The sequence below is a fragment of the Vanellus vanellus genome (genome assembly GCF_965231255.1).
Source record: "Vanellus vanellus genome assembly, chromosome: 11".
Taxonomy (NCBI): Eukaryota; Metazoa; Chordata; class Aves; order Charadriiformes; family Charadriidae; genus Vanellus; species Vanellus vanellus.
Window position 1 is genome coordinate 8,184,471 of NC_138916.1, and position 21,266 is coordinate 8,205,736.

General features: G+C 41.0%; 3 protein-coding genes across 3 annotated transcripts in view; 2 read left to right on the top strand and 1 right to left on the bottom strand.

The window, feature by feature from the left end:
* Positions 1 to 18,170, top strand: part of TARS3 (threonyl-tRNA synthetase 3) — a 53,047-nt gene extending 34,877 nt beyond the window's left edge. The window contains exon 20 of the mRNA XM_082488554.1: positions 18,160 to 18,170. The gene's annotated coding sequence lies outside the window, so the exon portion shown is untranslated. The remainder of the gene's footprint in view (positions 1 to 18,159) is intronic.
* Positions 147 to 8,794, bottom strand: LARP6 (La ribonucleoprotein 6, translational regulator). Its single transcript, XM_082488794.1, has 3 exons — positions 8,530 to 8,794; positions 3,508 to 3,700; positions 147 to 2,382 (listed from the first exon to the last, which is right to left on the bottom strand). Exons 1-3 carry the CDS (start codon positions 8,775 to 8,777, stop codon positions 1,312 to 1,314), a joined length of 1,512 nt encoding a protein of 503 aa, XP_082344920.1. The 5' UTR covers positions 8,778 to 8,794; the 3' UTR covers positions 147 to 1,311.
* The window catches only part of LRRC49 (leucine rich repeat containing 49), a gene marked incomplete at its 5' end in the record, with an annotated part of 53,683 nt that continues 42,991 nt past the window's right edge, over positions 10,575 to 21,266 (top strand). The window contains 8 exons of the mRNA XM_082488947.1: positions 10,575 to 10,686; positions 11,039 to 11,436; positions 12,254 to 12,316; positions 12,854 to 12,941; positions 13,552 to 13,749; positions 15,306 to 15,405; positions 16,401 to 16,604; positions 18,233 to 18,299. Of these exons, the coding sequence (XP_082345073.1) occupies positions 10,575 to 10,686; positions 11,039 to 11,436; positions 12,254 to 12,316; positions 12,854 to 12,941; positions 13,552 to 13,749; positions 15,306 to 15,405; positions 16,401 to 16,604; positions 18,233 to 18,299 (1,230 nt within the window). The remainder of the gene's footprint in view (positions 10,687 to 11,038; positions 11,437 to 12,253; positions 12,317 to 12,853; positions 12,942 to 13,551; positions 13,750 to 15,305; positions 15,406 to 16,400; positions 16,605 to 18,232; positions 18,300 to 21,266) is intronic.

A 21,266-nucleotide genomic window follows, 5' to 3' on the forward strand; every position in this document is an offset into this window, starting at 1 on the left:
GCCTCCTTTGGCTTCTGGTAAGATGATAGTTAATTTTAAGTGCTTTTTGCTGAGCCTGCTTGTTAAATTCAAAGTTAACAGTGAGATAACCATTGTTCAGTTTATAATCTTGTATAAAAATGACTGTGACATACAGCTGGAGGGAAGTAACCATCAGTAATGGGGCAGAGGACTTTTTTTTTTCTTTCCCCTGAATGTAACGGAAATTCTGAGTAACTACTTCTAGAATATCATATGGTATAAGAGGGGGTTTAAGTATCTATTGAGGTGCAGATCAACTTCTTTTTAAAGTAAACAAAATAGATGTGGACTGAGTTAATATTTTTGTTTATTTCCATCTGATTATATGAGCTGACCCTTACACAACAGCCTTCAATGCTCAGAGTCTTTTTTCACATCCTATGAAAATACACACTTTGGTCCTACTACACAATGCAGTCTTTGGAGACGTATGCACGCAGGGAGCAACTGCTCGCTGCAGCATCAGCTTCTCAGAGTTCCTTTTCAGACAAACGCAGAAAGTCCTCAAACCCTCTGTTCCTTACGACAAGGCAGGTGACACACCACAGCTTATCACCATGCGAGCACTGAACTGTAAGCACTTACACACTGCTCTTCAGCATCGTAGCTTTGCAAATCATGTAGTTACATGAATGATTTATACGCCTGTTTCAATATTTTGGCATTTCAAACTACTACATTTAAAATAATAATAACACAGATAAGGGCATTGTGTTAGGTAAGTGCATAAGATGGTTAAGAGACCAGAGCGTATCTCCTGCAAGAGGCCAGGCGAGCCTGGGCTGTTTGACTGGAGAAGAGAAGGCTCTGGGGGTGGATCGCATCCGTGTGTTTAAGTATCTGCTGGGAAGGAGGAAAGAAGGTGGCGCTAGGCTCTTCCCAGCGATACACTGTAACGGGAAAAGGGGCAGCAACTGAAACAGGAAATTCCACCTGAACATAAGAAAATACCTTTTCCTGTGTGGGTGGTTGAACATGGGAACGCATTGCCCAGACCAGCTGGGGAGCCTCCATCCATGAAGATATTCAAATCCTGAAACGACCTGCTGCAGTAAACGCCGCCTGAGCAAAGGAGGTGGACGGGGCAATCTCCAGAGATGCCTCCCAACCTCAACTGGTCTGTGGCTCTGGGAAGGGAATACACAAATATGTACGTGATAAAGTCTCTATATGAATACAAAATCTTTTAAAATTAAATACTGACTTAACTTGGTCACTCAAGTGATGATTTTTCACCAGGCTTGAACAAAAGCAGTTGAATGACTTGTGAAATTGTTTTTAAAGAATGATTTATTCATTCTTCATAGCCTTCCTTCTTTCATGTCCGTTGTGGAATCCTTTAGTGCCATCAGGACCTTTGGGCAGCCGCAGCACCCCTACAGGTAGCCCGTCTGCGTTCTGTATTTTCCGAGCCAACATGGGGCTACTGACAGGACTCTTCTCTTGTGCTACAGTCTGAGCTTTTCTTCTCTGTACCCAGGGGCTACCTGAAGGAGTGACACTGCTATCCGAGGAATAATCCGTACATTTCCCTGGCATCTCAGGGCTAGTGCTTGGGTTAAACTTGCTGTCTTCAGCCAGTGGAGACCTTCTGGTTACTTTTCTTAGTGAAGATGGACTGTTCCAAGGACTTGATCTGGGTGACACATTAGGACTCAAATGGTTATTTGGGTGAATGACGGGGCTCAAAGTACTTGTAGTATTTGTTGCAGCACTTTTGCGTCCTGATAGTGGTGATGTCGGATTACTCTCTGGGTCAGAAGAGCTGTATGCTGAAGATTCATCACCAACAAACTGAAGTTCCTCAACTCTCTTGTTAAGGGATCTAGCCTTCTTAAGACTCTTGCTGGTATCCTCATCACGGTTCTTGTCTTTGGGAACTTTTTTCTTCGGAGGTTTCATGCCTATTAGGACAACTTTCATGCCGGTCTCTTTCTTTTCAGCACACATGAAGTCATGAGCGCGCACAGCAGCATCTACTTCTTCAAATTCTATAATTGCACATTCCTGAGTTCCCAGTTGGGTGTACCGATTGCTGACCCTCCTGATATCAGGTGGTAGATCCCTACCAGGCTTGAGAATACGAACTGATGAAATTACACCGAAAGTGACAAAGGCCTTGAGGAGATGCTCCATTATCCTTTCTTGCATGCATCCATTTTCTTGTTTGTTAAAAGCCTCCAGCTCAGAAATCATGTGGATATCATACACCAGTAACATCCTTGTAGGGAGGTTTTCACTTGGAAACACTGGAACTGGAGTATTTCTTCTAACCTTCTTGTTATTGTCATTGAGCTCAAGAGTGTCCGAGTACTTCAGTGCGTAGGCTGTGGTTTTCCAGTCGCGGGTAAGGTGCTTCACCTTGAAGACAGGCACAGATTAAGCAGCACAATCGATCAAACCCGCTCAAACTAATCACAGAAAGTTTAAGGCAGATGCAGGCTGCAGTCTACAAACAGAAACCTGGATTTAAGTTTCATGCAGCAGATCTGAGTGAAAGAATAATGAGTTTTCCTGCTATAATGGGCATCATTAAGCTCCTGTAAAGCTCGTGTCCTGTTTAATCTACTGAAAATAGGAACTGATGCTAAATCTCAAACTGAAAATCATTACTTTAGCTTAAAGCCTGCTCAAATGATGTTCAGTCATTCTGTATCTAGGACTGAACTGGGACCAAAATGCATGTTCTGTGGGTTTTATTTTGTTAAATTTGCCAAACAAGTAGTTTTGCCAAGTTTAGGACATCATTTTATTGAACTGATTTTTTCCTTCCTCAAAAATCTCAGTTTAACCCCCCCTTAAACATCTCCATTTCAAAGGAGTGTTTTTCAGTGTTTATCTGTATAATCCATTTGAAGTGGTCTGAAGAAACTGGGAGTGCGTTAACTTCTAGACTGAACAGCTCTGCAAAACTGTCAGATTTAGAATCTTGACAAAGTGTTTCTAATGTAATTTTAGAAATCAGTTTCATACACATCTTTACATAGGAGTTCTTAATGTAAAACAGAAAAAAAGAAAACCCACCTCACCCTGTAAGTGGCTTCAGTTACCAGATACTTTCTACTACTCTTAATTTTTGGATTTTGATACATTTGCAAAGGTCACATTCGCCATCCCTTCTCAGAGACAAGACAGTGACTTCACCGGGATTAATTAGCTACTGACAAGTAGCTGATCTAGAAATGAATTTTATCTAATGTCCCATTTACTATGCCCTATTCTCTCCCAGAATGACAATTTAAAGCGTAGTTGCTTAAAAGCCTATGACTTCCCTGCCAATCATGAGTTCAGCAATTAAAGTTCTGGATGAGAACAACCCTAACCATTGCATCAAAACTGAATCATCCCCTGAGAGAGGCAGATAAAGATGACTGTAAAAAAAAAACCCGCCTCTATAACATAAGTGATTTTCATCTCATCTCTCCCAATGTTTTTAGATTCATCAGGCTTACACAAGGCATTTCAAGTCTTAAAAAGCTACCTTACCTTCTTAAAAGAAGTGAGGAGTTTAACACTGACGTAGCCCATCTTATTTCTTCTCACGTGCTTTAGAAGGAAGGCATCTTTCTCAAGGTTCTCATCTGAGAAGTAATATTCAATCTGTGCTACTAGCTTCTGGATCAGGTCATTTTCTGGTGGTTTCCAGTTCTGGTCAGAGTCGTCATCATTTTCCTCACCACTGGAAAACAGTTAAATCATTTTATTAACAGATCTTCATCTTATATTAGTGGATTCAAATAGTCTTTCAAAATGAAAAGGCTTAACTGTAATGCTGATTCCAGCTTACTCTATAGGTGTGCGCTGAGCAGGTATCACCCTATCCAGCTGAGGCAGGAGGCCAACTCAGAGGACGAAGCTTTCCAGTCAGTGTATGGAGTTGAGTTCCTCAGCTCATTCCAAAAGCTGATCTCAGTGTAGAACAATGAGACGTATGCACTAGCATCTTGAAAACACTCTGCCAACTCAAATCCTACATCAAAACATGAAATGCAGGTGCGCAGGCACTGATGCTATACCGAGTTCCTCCAGTGACAGTGTTTGATTTTTCAGTGTGAAGCTATTAAACATAGGCTTGACACTTATGTGCTTCATAAGTAGTGTCACACACCAGTGAATGGATATTCCAACCAGATGAAATCATGATTTTTCAAGGCTCGTCAACTGCCTGACTGCAGAAGCCAGTATCCAGGGAGTAAGAAAGACTGACAGGACTATTGGACTTCCTACAGGTCACTTCCAGAGTGACAGAGTAACTGAACTAGCAGTTTACCAAGGGGCTTAAACTGTATGTACGTTGCAGATTAAGGACTTTGGTGCAGTAGCAGCTCACGTACCTTAGGAACATCTGTATCTGCACACACATGCAGGTTGCAAAGAAGTCATTCTTATTTTCTCTCTGCCCCTCCCATCATGTTATCTAGATATCTATGCAAAATGGAACACTACTGAGCATCCCATCCCCCCAAAAAGGTATTGCAACCATGGATTTGAGATAAGTTTCTTGCCACGTACAGTTACAGCAACATGTTTGTTGCTGAAATACAAAAGACCATTTAAATTGTTACCTAGCATTGAGGCAAACAGTTCACCCACAGACTACAGCCACAGATGTTGCTATAGGAACTATAATGCACAAGTCTATCTCAAGCCAGAGTAATTTTTTTTAAAGCTGTTAGCAGTCTAGTTTTGCCGTGGGACCATCATGAAAGTTGCTGTTAAAAAAAATAGTAAATCATGCACTAAGCTCTCTAGACCCTATAAATCATGTATTACTTTGGTCTCCCGTGTACCTCAGCAACAAAAAAGGAGGAGCCGCACGTTTTCCCCAAATTGTCTTAAATGGCTTTTGCAGACCTTGTGAAATCAGTCAAAAAAGGGAGCAGGCATCACACTAGAATCCTCCAAGGGCAATCTGGCAGGGAGGATGCAGGCTACCGAATCCCCTTGCCTGGCAGTTTTGTCCCGTAGCCGAACTGGAGACTGCTCTTAACACCGAGGGGCATTCTGCCCATGCTGGGGTGCAGACAGAAGCTCTGCTGGGGCAGGTACCTGCTGCACATCTGAAGATACTGGTCAGTTCAATGGGCTCTGCACGGGGACTGTGCTCTCAGGTGTAACAATACGTTACGGCAGTTCTCTGGGACCTGGCTTTTTGAAGCTAAAGATTTATTTACTTCTTATGGTTCTTCTGATAATAGGGCAACACATTAGATACACATGGATACTCATACAATCCTACAAGTGTCCTTGTTAAAATCTCCCCAGCCACTTAATGGGGTGCAGTTCAAAGGAACAAAAACAGTGGGAGAACGAGAAAAAGAATTTGAATTATTTGACGCTGCCAGAAGTGGGGGATAATAGATGAAGTTATGACTAAGATAGGAAAAAACATTTAATGGTCAGCTGTGGGTGCTGGTTTCAGAAGGACAAAAAAAGAAGGTTAAGTGTCTTTTTTTCATTCACGATATTCCTTTACCCCACTACTTCTCATTTTTCATTCACTACTGATTTAGAACTAGTGTGGGAACAAGAAACTTAGCATATTTCAGCAATTTTACATATCCACACTCTGCTAAAGAAATGCTTACCTTCAACTCAGGATGGAGTTTACAGTTTTTTTAGAGGATTTATTAGTACAGACATTTGCAGGTATTTGGAAGGTTTGCATGGAAAGAAAATGGAGCATCACGCTTGGGAAAAAAAATAAAAATGAACTGCATGTTTGCAAAGATCAGTAGCATCCTTACTTACAGCGTTAACACACTGAATTGAAGTGAAACAGGTCTCATTTCACCTCTCTAAATTAAGTATTGGTCACAGTCTAAACCATACACCATTTTGATACTGGGCAAACGATCCAGCTTTTACAAAACCTTTAGGGCTCTTAAAACAGCCCTCACTAAGCACTGTACAGAAACTCCGCCTACAGCAAATGCAGAAATTTGTAACTAGCTCCATATTCATTAATAATAATGATCAACTGGTAGTACCTCTACAGTATCAACTCTGCTCCACTCTGGTGAGAACCACCTGCAGTGCTGCGTCCAGTTCTGGGCATAAGAAGGACATGGACCTGTGGGAGCAGGTCCAGACTAGATCATCATCACCATGGACTAGATGGCCTTTAAAGGTCCCTTCCAACCCAAACCATTCTATTCTATACAAAGGCAGTGGATAAATCAGTGTCAGTCAACACTGCCAAAAAAAAAAAAAAAAAAAAAAAGAGCCTAGCAGTTATTCACAGCTTTCATTTACTTATTTCTTTATTCAGCGCTTTGTGACAGATATGTTTGTCAAAACAGTTAGGACAGACTGAAAAACAACCTTTTAACATGGTGACTCATCTGGCTATTAGTCACACAAGAAACTAAACACATATCTGCATAGAGAATAGATTTGGGGTTTTAAATATCAAAACTCACGAACAATATATTGAATTGTCTGGATAGAGTCTAACCTTTTGACAAGTTTTTGCTGAGTCTCGAAAAGAATAAGGTATTGTATTAATAAGCAATATGTGGCAATATAATGTACAGCACTAAGTGGATGTTGCAACAGTACAATCGCTCAAAGGCAGTGCAAGTCTGTTAACAAAAACTAGCAGATACAATATCGGTTGCCTACTAACAGGATGCCTGGCTGCCGCAATCATTGTATTTCAATTTCTATTGTGAAACATATTTTAGACTGACAACATGATAAAAACATTCACCTTTCAAGCTCAGATTCTTCCTGTGTCTGTCTGCATCCAAAATCAACTTAAGTTGAGCAAGAATAGCTTTACTTTATGCATAGGAGAACCACCTGTTTGTTACAAATAGTCTGAAGATTTTTCTGGAGCACCTGGCGGCTAAATGGCTGAGGACTGAATGTCACAAATACTCAGAGAGCTCTTGAAGAACTTTGATGTCTCGAGCACGAGGAAATGGTTTTCATTTCTTAAGTTATAAATCCTAGAAATTGAGGAAAAAATCTAAATTGTCTGCTAGCTTAGCTGGAGAGTGAAATGACTTATTCCCAGCAGGTTTAGACCATCAATGACAATTTTCCGAGTCTTTTGGTAAATAATTTCCTATCAGATGTTGCATTCCTGAAAGTAAATCCTTAGGTAAGGTTACATGTAAATGGCTAAAGCACGCGTGAACTCCACTTGCCTACTTTTGATGTTGAGCCTTTACAATTCTGTCCATGGCAATACCTGTGGCCCTTCCTGGATCAGGAAGAGGCCATTTACAAAAAGGCAACCTCCACAAGAACTGAACATACATCAGCACTGTCAGCAAACATTTCTGAAGATAGCACCTACTGCAGAGGATTAAATAAGCGGTATTTAAGAGTTAGCTATTATGTGTTACAAAGCTGGAAATAAACCACCACCCTTTTCTGTAGTCTAGGCCAGGGCTAGAAGCTCCTACACAAGTAACATTGTCAAAGAAAACAAATGTAAAAAATATTCTGGACTTAAGAAACCAGTAACTGGAATGCAACACTGTAGACTGCCATACACAATTTGATTTATAAAAGTACAACAGTCACATATGATTGTGGAAAGACTAAGTAGACTCAGTTTAAATGTTTTTGTGCCTAGCTATTCTCGCCTGCTCTTTCAGTAGTGCCCAGGTGACAACTGTGGCAGCAGCAGAAGACTCCCCCCTCCCTGACTACCCCTCTGTAATTTAAAATAATGCATTGCAGTTCATTCTGAGTCAGTGCTAGGATATTAAGTTAGAGAATCTATTAGAAACAACTGGTCTTCGAACAGAATACTGAATTTCATGCTACTGTACCTAAATCTTTATACGACTGAATTTATTACTGCATCTGCAGCTTTAGTACAAAACACAAGGGGAACTGCTACTAGTGTGTTGGTTTTTTTCCTGGCACAAAAAAAATCCTGGATGTTCTTTTACAAGTAAGACATTCTGTTAGGCATCAAAGCAACTTCAGGCATCAGTAGTAGTTCCTGTAAGTTACCATTAAATACAGACAACAGCATTGGCATTATCAAACAGTAAAGTGTAGAGTAGATTATAAAGTAGTAATGCCTACTGCATTTAAACTGGTCTTGATTTCACATCTGGCCAACTTATTTCCAAAGCCACAGAACAGGTCTGCTTGTCCATGTCTTAATTCTACTAGAGAAAATCTCTATGGTTCCATGCAATAAAAGCCAAACAGAAAAACAAAACAAAAACCCACAACAACAACCAACCCAAACTGCTGTAAGAGGCAGTGAAACGGGAATGTCGGGGGCACCACGGCCCGGCTGTGGGCAAGCCACGTCCCGCGCCACCGCGCTGGCCAGCCCAGCCCAGCCCAGCCCGGCCCCGGCCCCGGCCGTTCGCTCAGGGGGGACAGGCAGCCCGGGCCGAGCCCCTGCCGGCTGCCCCCGCGGGCGGGTGTCCCGCCGCTCCCCGCCGGCGTTGCATCAGCCACCGTTCGGTGGGTGTCCGCGGCGGCCGCGCTCCGCACCGCCGGGCCCCCTCCTTCCCTGCCCGGCGGGCTCACCTGCAGCGCCCGCACCGCCCCGGGTCCTCCTCGCTGCAGCTGCCGCCGCTCCGCGCCGGGCACGGCTCGCCGCCCTCGTCCTCCTCCTCCTCCACCTCTCCCTCTCCCTCTCCCTCCTCCTCCGCCGCCTGTACGGCCACTCGGATCGGAACGGGGCCGCTCCCCGCCGCCAGCTGCGGGCCGGCAGCGCCAGCCCCGGGCTCCGCCGCCTCGGAGCCCCCGGGGGAGGCCGGCTGCCGCTGGGCCATGGCGCCGGGCGGGTCAGCCCGCCGCCACCCCCGCCACAGCAGCGATGCCCCGGGCTGCGGCAGCCGCCCCCCTTCCTTCCTCCCTCCCTCTTTCCTTGCCTCCCTCCCTCCTTCCCTCCCCGCCTCTCCCGCTGCGGCGGCGGGAGGGCCGGTCCCTCCTCCGGCCGTGCCGCCCCAGTGCGGGGCCCGGCGGGGCGGCTGGAGTTTCTTCCCCGCTGGCGATTGAATTGGGATCGCTCTTATCGCGACAGAAAACTCACCGAGGAGCTGCGTCCCAGCTCCGCACCTCCCGTGCGGCCTTGGGGCTGGCGGCAGCGGGGCCATCGGAGACATTCAGAAAGGTGACGCCGGGTAAGTGCGGGTTTCAATGCCGAGGGTGACATCTGGAAATAAGACAACCGAGTGAACGAGGCCGTGATTTGGTATATGTTATCTTTGTAGAGCACCCTGCTATAATTCTGCATGGTACTCAAACAGAATAAAAGCATTCCCCCATAAGAACTCGTTAATACATAGAGGCGCCTTTTCTGAGAAAACAGTTATGCACTGATTTATTTTGAACTTCGAGATTACAATCTAAAGCATTTCCGTTTACAGTGTAAATTTTCATTCTCCATCAGGGAAGATCTTTCTTTCAATACTATCTGAACCCAAACTGCTAAATGCAGGCTGGATCTTTAAGTCACCGCCTCATTTGTGGCATCCTTGTTTGTGTCTGTACAATTCCACTGAAAACATTGCTTCAATGTTTTCTTAGAAATTTGGATTGGCTAAAAGCGAGGCTGCGTGCAGTTCTCATCATCGCTGTGACGAACAGTCCCCATGAGTCAGAGCTGCTGGCATGCACACACAGTGGGACCGCCGCTCTGCCTCTGCAGCTATGGCTTATTCTTTAACATGCCTTAAGCAATGAAATATTTTGTTTACGAAATAGGCTTACATGCATCACTAACCAAATCTTTACTTCTCTGCGAATGGAGCAGCATTTTGTAATAAGTCTTGGGTAGGGCATCACTTTGCTATTGATTTCAGTGGGAGCAGAAATACAAACACAAAATCCACATTCCTGGAGAGAACACGTGCAGGGATTGTGGGGCCGGTTTTGTATTTGAGTTCATGTGAGTGGTTTGCCTCTCTGGGTGGGAACGAGGTCAGGACCAGCACGAGCACAGAACTATTTTGTGCTACAGCAAACCTAAACGATGTTTAAGACATTTCAGTTTATCTGATGACTCCTTCTGTCAAGGTTAAGTGAAGCTGATTTTATAGAGAAGGATGCTAGATGTGTTTTTCTGCCACACAGAACTGGCCTTTGGCCAACGCTTAGCACATTTCTTTGAGGAGTCCTACTATCATTACCGTCTGGTCTGTTAATGTTGAATTAGGGTAGGTGAAGACTGATGTCATTTCAAACACTGCGTTGATTAGATCTCCACTGAAATTACCAGGCTAATGTTTTGGTTTGTTTGTTTTTTTAATATAGCAACATTCTATAATGCTTAACTACCAACAGAGATTAAGCAGTATCTGTAACCATGGGAGAACTTAAAACTAAATGAATAACGTAGCCAAGTCCCTTAGAGGGGAACCCATATCTCAGCTGAGCTTCTGATACTCCATCAGGGTTATAACCCCATGAACCTCAACTGTGTCAAACTTCCACAGATTTCTTACGGCACATTCATTGTTGGCACAGTATTGTCTACATACCATGAAAAAGCACCCCCGGTAATTTATATTCCTCACAAAGCAAGCCATAGTTACATTATTTTTCTGTCAGCCTTTCAGCAAACGGTAATGAATACGGCAGTACACAAAGCTAAACCCGGGGTAGGGGTGGGAAGGCGCCGTGAGGCAGCGCAGGCCTCCCACCCGCGGCCGGCCGCCCCGCTGCTTCTCTCGCCACCGGGTGGCTCGAAACACACCGATGTGCGTGTCTGAGCTCCAACGGCCCACCGGTGGGGCCTCTGGGCAACCCGAGCCGCCGGCGGCCGGCAGCGGGCTGAGGCGCGGACGAGGAACAGGCGGATCCCTCAACGCGTCCCTCAGCGCACGGCGGTGCCGGAGCTCTCCGGGGCCGGTTTCCCACGTTTTGTGACACGTACGTGCCTGCAAAGGCCATTTCTTGAGGCAAAACAGGAACCTGGAAGGTACGTCCAGCTTCTTACCGTTTCACAGGTTTTCGCGTATACTCGCTTGAATTTACAATTCAGAAAAATTCGATCATATTAGTGTTTTTCGCTAATGGGGGGGGCGGGCAGCCGCGCACTCGCGAGGCCCCTTCCCGCGCCTGCCCGACCCCGACCCCGACCCCTACCCCCGGCCCCTACCTGAGGCCGCCGCGCCGGGCAGCGGGCGCCCAGCACGGCTCCCGGGGCAGGCACCGGGGGACGGCAGAAGGGCCGCACAGCGGCGCCGTCGCCTCACGGCTCCTCACCGCCTGACGGGTTCCCGCCACTCGGCGCCACCTCCGCGGGCAGGCGGGGCACGCGCGGGGCTCGCCGGGAGCGGCGGTTGCCCCGGTAACAGCGGAGCGATTTCCGACAGGGGCGGCGGCCGGCGCGGAGGTGTGCGGCGGTGCGGAGCGCTGAGGCGGCGGGCTGATATGGTGCCCAGCAAGTGCCGGCCCGGCAGGGGCCCTCGGGCCGCCACCGGCCCGGTAGGTGCTGCCGTGGGGAGGGGCTGGCGGGTGGCAGCCGCCTTGTCTCCTCAGCCGTCGGTGTGCGGGATGCGGCTACAGGACGGGCGGTGTTCCTCCGCTCCGCTCCCCGCCGCTCCTCAGCTGTGAGGAGCTCCGAGGCTGTGCGTGACCGGGCGCGGGGGGCTGAGGGCGCGGGGTGGGGGGGCGGCGGCGGCTTTCCGCGGACCTTCCGCGGGTGGGCAGCTGTCAGCGGGCGGAGCCCCCCTGAGGGCAGCCCCTGCGCCGGGCGGGTGAGGGGAGCTCGGGCTTCTCCGCGCCGTGACTGGGCTGAGGGGGGTCCCTCATGGCCTCCGCGTCCCTCGCGTTAATTGCTGGGAAGTGGCTATGTAAGCCCTGGGGTTAAATGTTTCTGTCAAACGCTTTGATTATTTAGCAGGTAGGTGATACGTTTTATCGTGTAAATCCAGTTAAATGACCCACGCGTTTTGCCTTATTTTTTTTTTTTCCTCATATTTAAATGTGAACGCTTGTTTTCTTCATAATGAGGATGACATCCCCGTGAAAGTCACGCTTTCAGTGTATTTTTAAAATTAAAAACAGTGGGGGTTTTAAAATTAAAAACAGTGGGTTTTTTAAATTAAAAATTGTTCAGCGTTACTTAGTGCTATGACATGTTCTTCATAGTAGTTTTGGAACGTAGTTTCTTTCTTGTCAGACTTTGCTGTTGAAAATACCTGTATTGTTTAAAAAAAAAAAGTTGCATTCAACATTTTGCATTGATAACATGTTTTTGAAAAAACTTAATATTCCTTTTCTTTTTTCTTCCAACTTGCAGGTTAATAATTGTGGTCTTCAGCTGGTTATCCAGACCTCATCGATAACAGATAAAAGCAAACCAGTAATTATTACCTTTTCTTTAATACTTAATTAATGCAGTTGTATGGTACAGCCAAATTTGTATGCTTTCAGATAGGACTTGCCTTTTCAGTCGTAATGTGTTGCCTTTTAATATAATACTTGATGTATCTGGTAGTATTTGAGTAATTAATTTCATCCTATTAAAGGTACATAAAGTAAAAACACAGTGATGTACTATAGCCTGCTGTACACTTAATATACATACATATGATTTCTTATGCTTCCATCTATACCTCTCTTCCTCCTGTAATTGTAGAACTCCCTATAGGGTGGGTTTTTTTCTTTATTTAGTCAACTGCAGATGAATGTGCTGGTAACGTCCATATTTTAATTTTGGTTTCCAACACTGAAACTTTGCAGTTGTAGTATCTTAATAGAATGAATACTCTTCATTGGAGCAATTATTTAACTTTTTTAAAGCGTTTGCAGAGTTTACCAAGAACTATAGTTGTTACTAAGGTTGTGTTTGTCTGTGCATTTGAAGACTTTAACGTTTGTCTTAAATATTGTGTTACAGTTTGAATTCCGGATAAATAAAGAACAGTCATCTTTCCACAATAGACTTCTGCAGCATGATCTGGAGAAAAACTATTCAGGAAGGCAAGGTGATATTCAACTGGGTTTGGTTTGTTTACCTTTTCTATCTCTTCTTATTAACTGAACAGTAAAGAAAGACTGTATTATGATTAGAATATGTAAGAGTGACAGCTTTTCCTAATTAGGTACTGTAATTCAGTATCATTATGGCTGCATCACGTCCTGAACCTGCTATCTTTCTACTGCCTAGTGCAGATGTCTTTTTCATTGCTTTTTGCCCTTTGTTCTGTCTGTGGAAGAGCATCCTTTCTTCTGCCTACAAAGCCACAATCTATCAAGTGCCCTACATTCCCTCAAAAGTCACACAATTCTCTACTGTAACACTTTATTGGATGCTTAAAATTTTAATCTATTTAGATAAAATTAGTTTCTAATTCGAAACCCTGATATGAAGAGCTAGTTCTCCTATTGTGCTTGTGTACTTTTGTCTTTGAAAAGCAAGATATTTGGTTATGCTACTGCTAACTGTGGTGAAGAAGCCGTGATGGCAGTTCTTTATTCATTCTGGTAAAAAATAAAGACCAAACAGCTGTTCAGAATGGATCAATTTTTAGGGATATTATGCAATTTCTTACGGAGTAAATTTAAATCTGCAGTTTGGTTTTGTTCCTCATGCAGGAGACCAAAGAGTATTAAGTCCTTTGGTGCGTAATAAGCAGATATATCTTCCAGTACCGTCCAGTCTGACAGAACTTTCTGGTTTGGAGTTGAAGCGGAATACAGGTTCTTTATCAGGATTTGGTGAGTCTTCTATTCACACGCCTACAAAATCCAGATCCCAACAAAGCAGCTGCAGTATTAGTTCATGTGCTTCAGGTAACAGTGGAAACTTCTCTTATTAGTCTCTTGGGTTTTTTTTGTTTTGTTTTTTCAACTGTGTGTCTTATTGGAAAGTTATGACCTGTAAGATGTGCTGCTTCTGGCTGTCAGAATATATGACTGAATAGCAAGTATTGCCTACTGTTGCCTTCAGGTATTAAGAGAGGTTAATAGATCATTGTCAAGAAACCACTAGAAATATTTTCCAAAATATAATACAGGCATTTAAATATGGGCTTTTTATATACCTTTCTTTAACAAATAGGGATCTTTCACACATGTCTTTAGGAGGATGACATTAGAAGAAAAAAAGTCACTCTACTGCCATCATGTCCTGTTTCAGACTGATTTTTAGGTCTCTGGTCCTCTGTTTATTGGCTTAAAAATCTGAGACACAAGTAATTTAAGACTTTTGCAACAATGTTAATTGATTATTTTTGGTCTGGATGTGTTTTTTTTCCCCCCACTTTGAAGGATACATAGAGAATGTTGGTTGTTATACTGGTTTGTTAGAGTAGCTAGTGATAAAATGTTAGAGAGTAGCACTAAAAAGATTCTAAATTGCACAACAAATTCTTTTACTTGTATAGGTATGTCTTCTAATGCCATATTTTAGACAACAGTGAACTCGCTATAGTAGTGAAGCAGTTAATCTTTGTTTATTGAAGAATTAATGTTAACATATTTGATTTATTTGAAGAAAAATAAAAGGGGGGCAAACATGTAGAAGTTGAGCCTATATTTTTGTGGTAGTATGCGTGCACAATGATGTTTGTGGTTAGACTCGATGATTTTAAAGGGCTTTTCCAATCTAAATGATTCTATAATTCTGTGATCTATTTTTAATGAATATTTTTCAGTGGATCACTTTCCAAATAAGCCAAAGCTCACAGAAAACACTTGTTGATGTATTTTTAGTCATCCTCCCTCTTCCCCCCTCTATTAACAAAATGGGTAAAGATGGATAGCTTTATAAATATGTTTTAGACGGCTGCCTGTTTCTTACTTGATAATGGAGTGAAATATAATACCAATGATCATTAGGTATTGCATGCGTTTACCTTTAAGCGACTTTGCATTTGTTTGTGAAACAGTAGGACGGTTTCAGTGTTTTGGTGCTTTAGTCTCTAGTTCTGTCAACATCTACTTGATCTGTGTCTTTAAATTAATCTTAAGTTAGAGCATGTCTTTAAGTCCAGATACTGAAATTGTTAAACAATTCTACAACCTTACCTTAAAACATCATTGGGTAATGCTAATCAAAACAAAAGCATCTACAAAATATCTGTATACAAGAAATTGTTGTTAAAAATCTCTCAGAAATGAAACAAATGGATGTATTTTGGAAAGAGCATGTAGAGAGATGCAGTTGTAAACAAAAAATGGCAGGAAAGAAAACTGATAACTCAAAGTACTGAATGGAGGCAAAATGCACTTTCATGTAAGTGTAACTCTACTTTTAATAAGAAAAAAAAATCCTCTTATTATCTGTAGTTAATTAAATGATTTTACAAAGTAGTAGTTAATATATTCTCTGTATGATTTTCTGATAGATAACACAAATTTCGGGAGCAGCTCATCAATAACATTTCCTGTATTGCAACGTACTGCTGAAGAAAAAATCCTGAACTCTGATAGACTTACCCTGGAAAGGTGAGAAAGGTTATAGAGCACGCACACCATAGCTTGTGGCTCTTGCGTCTGATGGTCTAAAGTGATGTGTACCCTGCTAATGCCTGTGGTCAATGGTATGAGTGGTGGGTTTGGTTTTGTTGGTTTTTATGTGTGTGCGTTTTTGAGAGGAGAACCGTGTCCCACAGAGAAATTCTGTATGAGTGTCCTTGTGATGAATATATCCATACAGCAGTCATCTAGGCAGTTGGGGCTTTTCATTGTAAACTAAAGAGCTAGCTTAAGAGTCAAATGCAAGGTCATCCAAGTAATCTATAGAAAGAGGCTATATCTCCATTAGTTCTAATCTGACGCGTTGGTTGTAGAATGGCCTTTCCCACCCTCCCCCTCCCCTTAACCAGGACACAAAAAAGTGCACTATCTGATAGATATTTTATTGTAATTTTTTTTTTTTTTTTGGTGGGGTAAGTTTCATGTAGTCCAAAAAGTTTTGTCAGGTCAGTAGGACTCCTAGAATAATCCTAAAATAAGAATAACCACTTTCAGCATCGTGTCCTATATCTTTAACGCTTATTTAATGTATTAATATTTCAAATGTAAAGTTCTATAAACCGTAGAAAAATTGCATAGACATAGAACACTTTGAATTCTGATCTGAACAGGCTGCTTATGTAGTATCTGATGGAAAAAAATAAGAAATTGTCAGGTGGCATCTGTTTAAATTTTAATGGGGATACAACATAGAACTTCCATGTAATTTCCGTGTAACCAGCAAATCTCTGATTAAGAGGACAGGCTTTCAGAGAATTTTGGAGGCACTTCTGCTATATTTTCGTGCTAATCAATTTTTTTTATAGTAAGGAGTTTCTGCCTTATGTACAGAGTTTAATTAGTAAACCTAATTACCCTAATATTACCATAATCAGGACAATATACTTTCCTCAGTTCAATTAGAGTGGGTGAGTAACCAGTTTGTTACTTACTTGTGTTTTTTGTTTTGTTTCTTTTCCTTCCAGGCAAAAACTGACGGTGTGTCCAGTTATCGATGGGGAAGATCATCTTCGCCTTTTGAATTTCCAACATAACTTTATAACCCGGATCCAAAATATTTCTAATTTGCAGCATCTTGTTTTCTTAGATTTATATGATAATCAGATAGAAGAAATAAGTGGGCTTTCAACTCTTAGATCCCTAAGAGTCCTTTTGTTGGGAAAGAACAGGTGAAACTAATAAAACTAACTTAAAGCACCTTATTTCTTTATGGTGTAACAACTGTGATCTATCACTATTTCTGTTATTCACAGAGTTTTCAGATAGTGATATTAGCTGTGAGACCAGTGAGCTGGTCCCTAACACTAGCTAAGTGTTAAGGATCCCACTGAGGAAGTACACAGTTTTTGCTTGTAATGTGCTTCAGAAACTTCCTTTCTTCTGTAAATTTTAGCAACAGTTCTGAAGTATTTTATGTGTTTGCATCTAATCTTCTGTTCTGATCGGCTATTAAATGTTTGCTTAGATTTGTGTGACAGGTGGAATCTCTTCACATCACGTAAAGTGTTCATTGATTCTTTATAATGTATACAAAATATTTCTGCCTGATGTATTTAGCTGGGAAAAAATCAGGCAGACGAATCATGCATTCTATTGCTTATTTACAGATTATGTTCTGTTGGGAGATACAACTTGCTAGTTGTAGTACTTTCTAAAAAGACAGTTCAAATCCAGTAGCCTTTAATTCTAATAATTTAATAGAAGTATCTGTGGAATTGCTCACAAACATAAGGGTTGTGGTCTGGTTTTATTCAGTTTCCTTATTTTATTTATATTCAGTAGAGGAAGAACTGGTAAACAAACTTCAGTTATGTGCAGATTACAAAGAAGGTAGCTCCTAATTCAGCCTCTGTTCAAAACTGGCAGCTTTCAATAGTGCTGTATGTTACTAGAGTTTATAGCTTTTATATTAAAAATTTCACCTGCAGAAATTAATTTTATTTATATCAAAACTCAGGGCACGGGAGTGATAATTTTAAGGTGCTTTAAGGAATTATTTTCCAAATTGTAACTACATTGATTGCTGTATAGTGTATTTATGTAGAAGTATGGTCTGGAGGTAGTTAGGACAAGACATAAATGATTACAAGTCAGACAAAATTGCAGACAGCTTGTTTTCAGCTTGATCTATATGTGATCTTTGGTTATTCTCAAAGCAAATGCAAAATACACGTGATGTTTAATATCATCAGCCAGTAGATGATGCTGTTGAGTATATAATAACCTATGTTCGGAATCTGAGAAAATAGGACAGAAAAATTTTAAAGCAGTTAAGTTGTGCAGGGGGAGAAGAAATATTGCCAAATCTAGTGATCTATATTGTCTAAAAAAGAACTGGTGGCTTTCAGGTTTGTTTTTTTTTTTATATTCTGTGTGCTTCTAACAAACTATCAAAAGTCTGTGTCACTACAGTCTTTCTTTAAACTTGTTTTGAACTAGCTGTTTGCCAGTAATAATTGTGGGTTTTTTTTTATCATTTAGGTGTCTGGATAGGTTGGTTGTTGACTTTGTTTTCTAGTGTTGCGAGTATTCCTTCCCTTTACATCTTCCTAGAAGAGCCATGTGCATATTGCCACTATTGCATTATTGACAGTCAGAAAGGAAGGTGATAGTCTAAGACATATTTATTCACTTTTTTATGGGTTGTTTTTTTTTTTTTTATGATTCAGAACTTCATTATTCTTCTGTTACTCTTGGTAGGCAGGAACAAATGGCTAAGTTTTGTATTAGCTGGAAAACAAAAGATACTTTTTATCTAATGTGAAAAATAATTTATGTCATAATTTAAATCCTTTAGAATAAAGAAGATCTCAAATCTGGAGAACCTAAAAAATCTTGATGTTTTAGATCTTCATGGAAATCAGGTACAGTACAATAACTTGATCATTTACGTTTCTTGTGTAGACATCGTGCATTTCCTGTGTCATTTACCAAACTTGCTTTTTGAAAGGGAACTGGTAGCAAATTTTACAACTGTTGAGGTCACAGAAATCAGTAAATTATTAAAAGGTGGTATGGTGTTATATTGAATCTTTGTATCAAGTCTCTTGTATATTCAGCATTGTACTTTCGGAAAGTTACAGTGATTAAAATGCTGAGTCAGCTGAGTATAATAGCACTCACACCTACGGAATAGTAATCTAGCATAAGTAGGTGTGGTGGTGGTAAAGTAACACAGTCTTAGAAGTTGCAGAAGAATTTAAAGTTCCATTGACTGTTGTGTTCTTTCTACTATTGGCGATCTTGCAAAACAAGATCCCTTACATATCTGTAGAAGACTTAAATTTGTACAGAAAAAATTAGAATGGGTCCATGCGCTCAATTGATTCATGCTTCTGAGTGAATTTAAGTCACTTAATGTCTATTCCATTTCCACAATTTGAGACTAAACAGGCATTTCTATTTCAAGTGGTGCATAAAGTTTTAGCTGTAGTACATATAAGAGGAAGATTCTATTTCATGGGTATGTCATAAACAGCATGGAGTATTAAGGGCAAGCCAGATATAATATTTTGTAAAATAAACTGAAAACACATGTGATACAAAATGTTCTATAATTGAGCAGTAAACACATATGATAGAAAATGTTCCATAATTGAGCTGTTTAAAACATCATATGGTTATTGTGACTGTGTAAGACCAATGTGTGAATTTTCTGGATTCCTGTTCTGACAGTGGTGACGTCTTACTGATTTCTCTGTGTGTGTGTGTGTGCATTTTCTTTATTACACAATTGCTTGACAGTGGGGAATGGCAATGCGTTTTGTTTGTTGTTGTTGTTTTTTAGAAAAAAATAAAAATACAAGAAAAAGACAAGCTAGCATCGTAATGAGTTCTTTTATGTTAAGTTATAATCCCTTTTTTATTGCTGTTCTAAGTTTGAGGGTGTTCTTATATTTTTGATAAAAATACTTGTAGAGTAGATATGCAGCTATGCCAGTCAGCACACTTTTATACCACAAGTGGAGGAATCAAATGAAACATAGGTCATGCAAAACTCTTGCAAATGATCGTGAAGTAGATAAGATCCCCCCCCCCCCCAATGTCTGTACGACTCCATTTACATAAACTAGAACTTTATTGGGAGTTTCGGGCATAGTGCCCGATTTGCTGCTGTTAGATCAGGTTCATTATAATAGCCTTGCTTTGGTCCAGAGAATGTAACAAATTATCTTGCATTGGGAGTTAAATAGTAAATCTCTGGAGCATAATAAATGCTTTTGTTTTTCAGACAGTTTTAATCATAAATGTATGTGTGAAGGGCACGTATGCTAGGAAATTAAATTAATTGTTTTCTGCATATTTTTTTTCTGTAGGTTGAGTGTATTTTTCATGGGAAGACCACATAAAGGCTATGAACTTCTCTTAGATTAATAAATTATCTTTCTGTTCCTTTCCATTTTAAAGATGTGCAAGTTTTCTTGTTAATATTCTTTTTTCCTGTCTTTGAGGAATAAAAAATTCAAAACACCAATCTGCCATGCATGTTATTAGTTATTTTTGAAGGCATAAGGGAAGAAATGAAGAAGGGAAGAAATACTGAGTTTGAGACCTATCAGCCTAAGCTGTACTAGCATCTTGTTTTGAAGTCTCTGGAAGCAGAGTTTTGTTGTTGTTGTTTGCTTATTTAATAATGAATAGGAGGGTTCTGTCTTTTATTTAAATTTGTGGGATCATTATTTATGGCAGCCTTCTAGTCTATATTAAACAGTATTTCTTCCGCATCGTGAATTTCTCAAGAACAGATTTCAGTTTCAAAATCCATGTTCCAATATTACAGAACATAGCAATTTAAACAACAGATCGGTAGAATTAAAAATTAATTGTTAGCATATAGTTCAAAATAGTGGATTCTGATCATTGTTCTGTTGATGTAGTGTCCTGTCTCTAATACATACATTATTTTTTTCTTTAATTTGGTACAGATCAATTAGGATCAAGAATGCAGAAACAGAATATCCTGATTGTCAGTCATAATGAAAAATAATAGAAAATTATTTGCTTTATCTTAATAAGCTCGTGCTACATCTGTTGTCTTAGATTGCTTGTGGCGTTATCTTGCACCCGTTTCTCACAGGGAAGTCAATATTTACAACAAATCTGGTCAGTTTTACAATTTGGAACTAGTGATGGGCAGCAATTTTCCTTTATCGGGATGGTTCTTATTTCAAGTAGAAGGTGTAAGGGCACTTCTGTGGTGTCTTATTTAAGACACCACTTATATAAGTCTTATATAAGACATCACTTATGTCTTATTTTCTTATAGTTATGGAAAAATGTAATTCATTTTAAGTGTACAAAAGTGTCATTGACTGCCAGTGTAGTATGAATATCTGTATGTGCTATGTGAATATGAGATTTCCTCTGGGCATCGTTTTCTGTTGCTCACTTCCAGTAACTGTGAAACAGACTGTATAGGTTACTTAATGTTACTGTCTTTTCAGTCATACTCTATTTCTTATGCTTACAGATATTTTTATGGTACTTTTGTTTTCATTTTGCATTCAAAGTTGTGTTTTTTACAGATGTGAGAAATTATTTAATGCTGTGTATGTGGGAAACAGATAATCTTGATCCAGTGCTGTTGTGGTTTGGACTGGACTGGTACTGAGGCAGGCCAAGCACAAAACTTTAAGACTATTTTCTAGAAAAGACGGCTGTCTCTGTGGTGTCATTTATATCTTGTTGCCAGGAATATTTTCATGATTTTCATAATGTGATATTCTTGGGCCACAATACAAAGTTCATACTGTTAAAGGCACTACTCAGACTTGCGCGCTTGGTTTTGCATTTATTTTCTGATTGTATTAATTTGAAAAGGATATTTTTGA

What these genes read in the sequence shown, in the direction of transcription:
- LARP6 (XM_082488794.1), bottom strand. Translation starts at nt 8,777, where the DNA reads ATGGCCCAGCGGCAGCCGGCCTCCCCCGGGGGCTCCGAGGCGGCGGAG. An exon ending in GGGCGGTGCGGGCGCTGCAG is followed by an intron (nt 3,701 to 8,529) that starts GTGAGCCCGCCG and finishes ACTGTTTTCCAG; the next exon opens with TGGTGAGGAAAATGATGACG. An exon ending in TCCTCACTTCTTTTAAGAAG is followed by an intron (nt 2,383 to 3,507) that starts GTAAGGTAGCTT and finishes CCTGTCTTCAAG; the next exon opens with GTGAAGCACCTTACCCGCGA.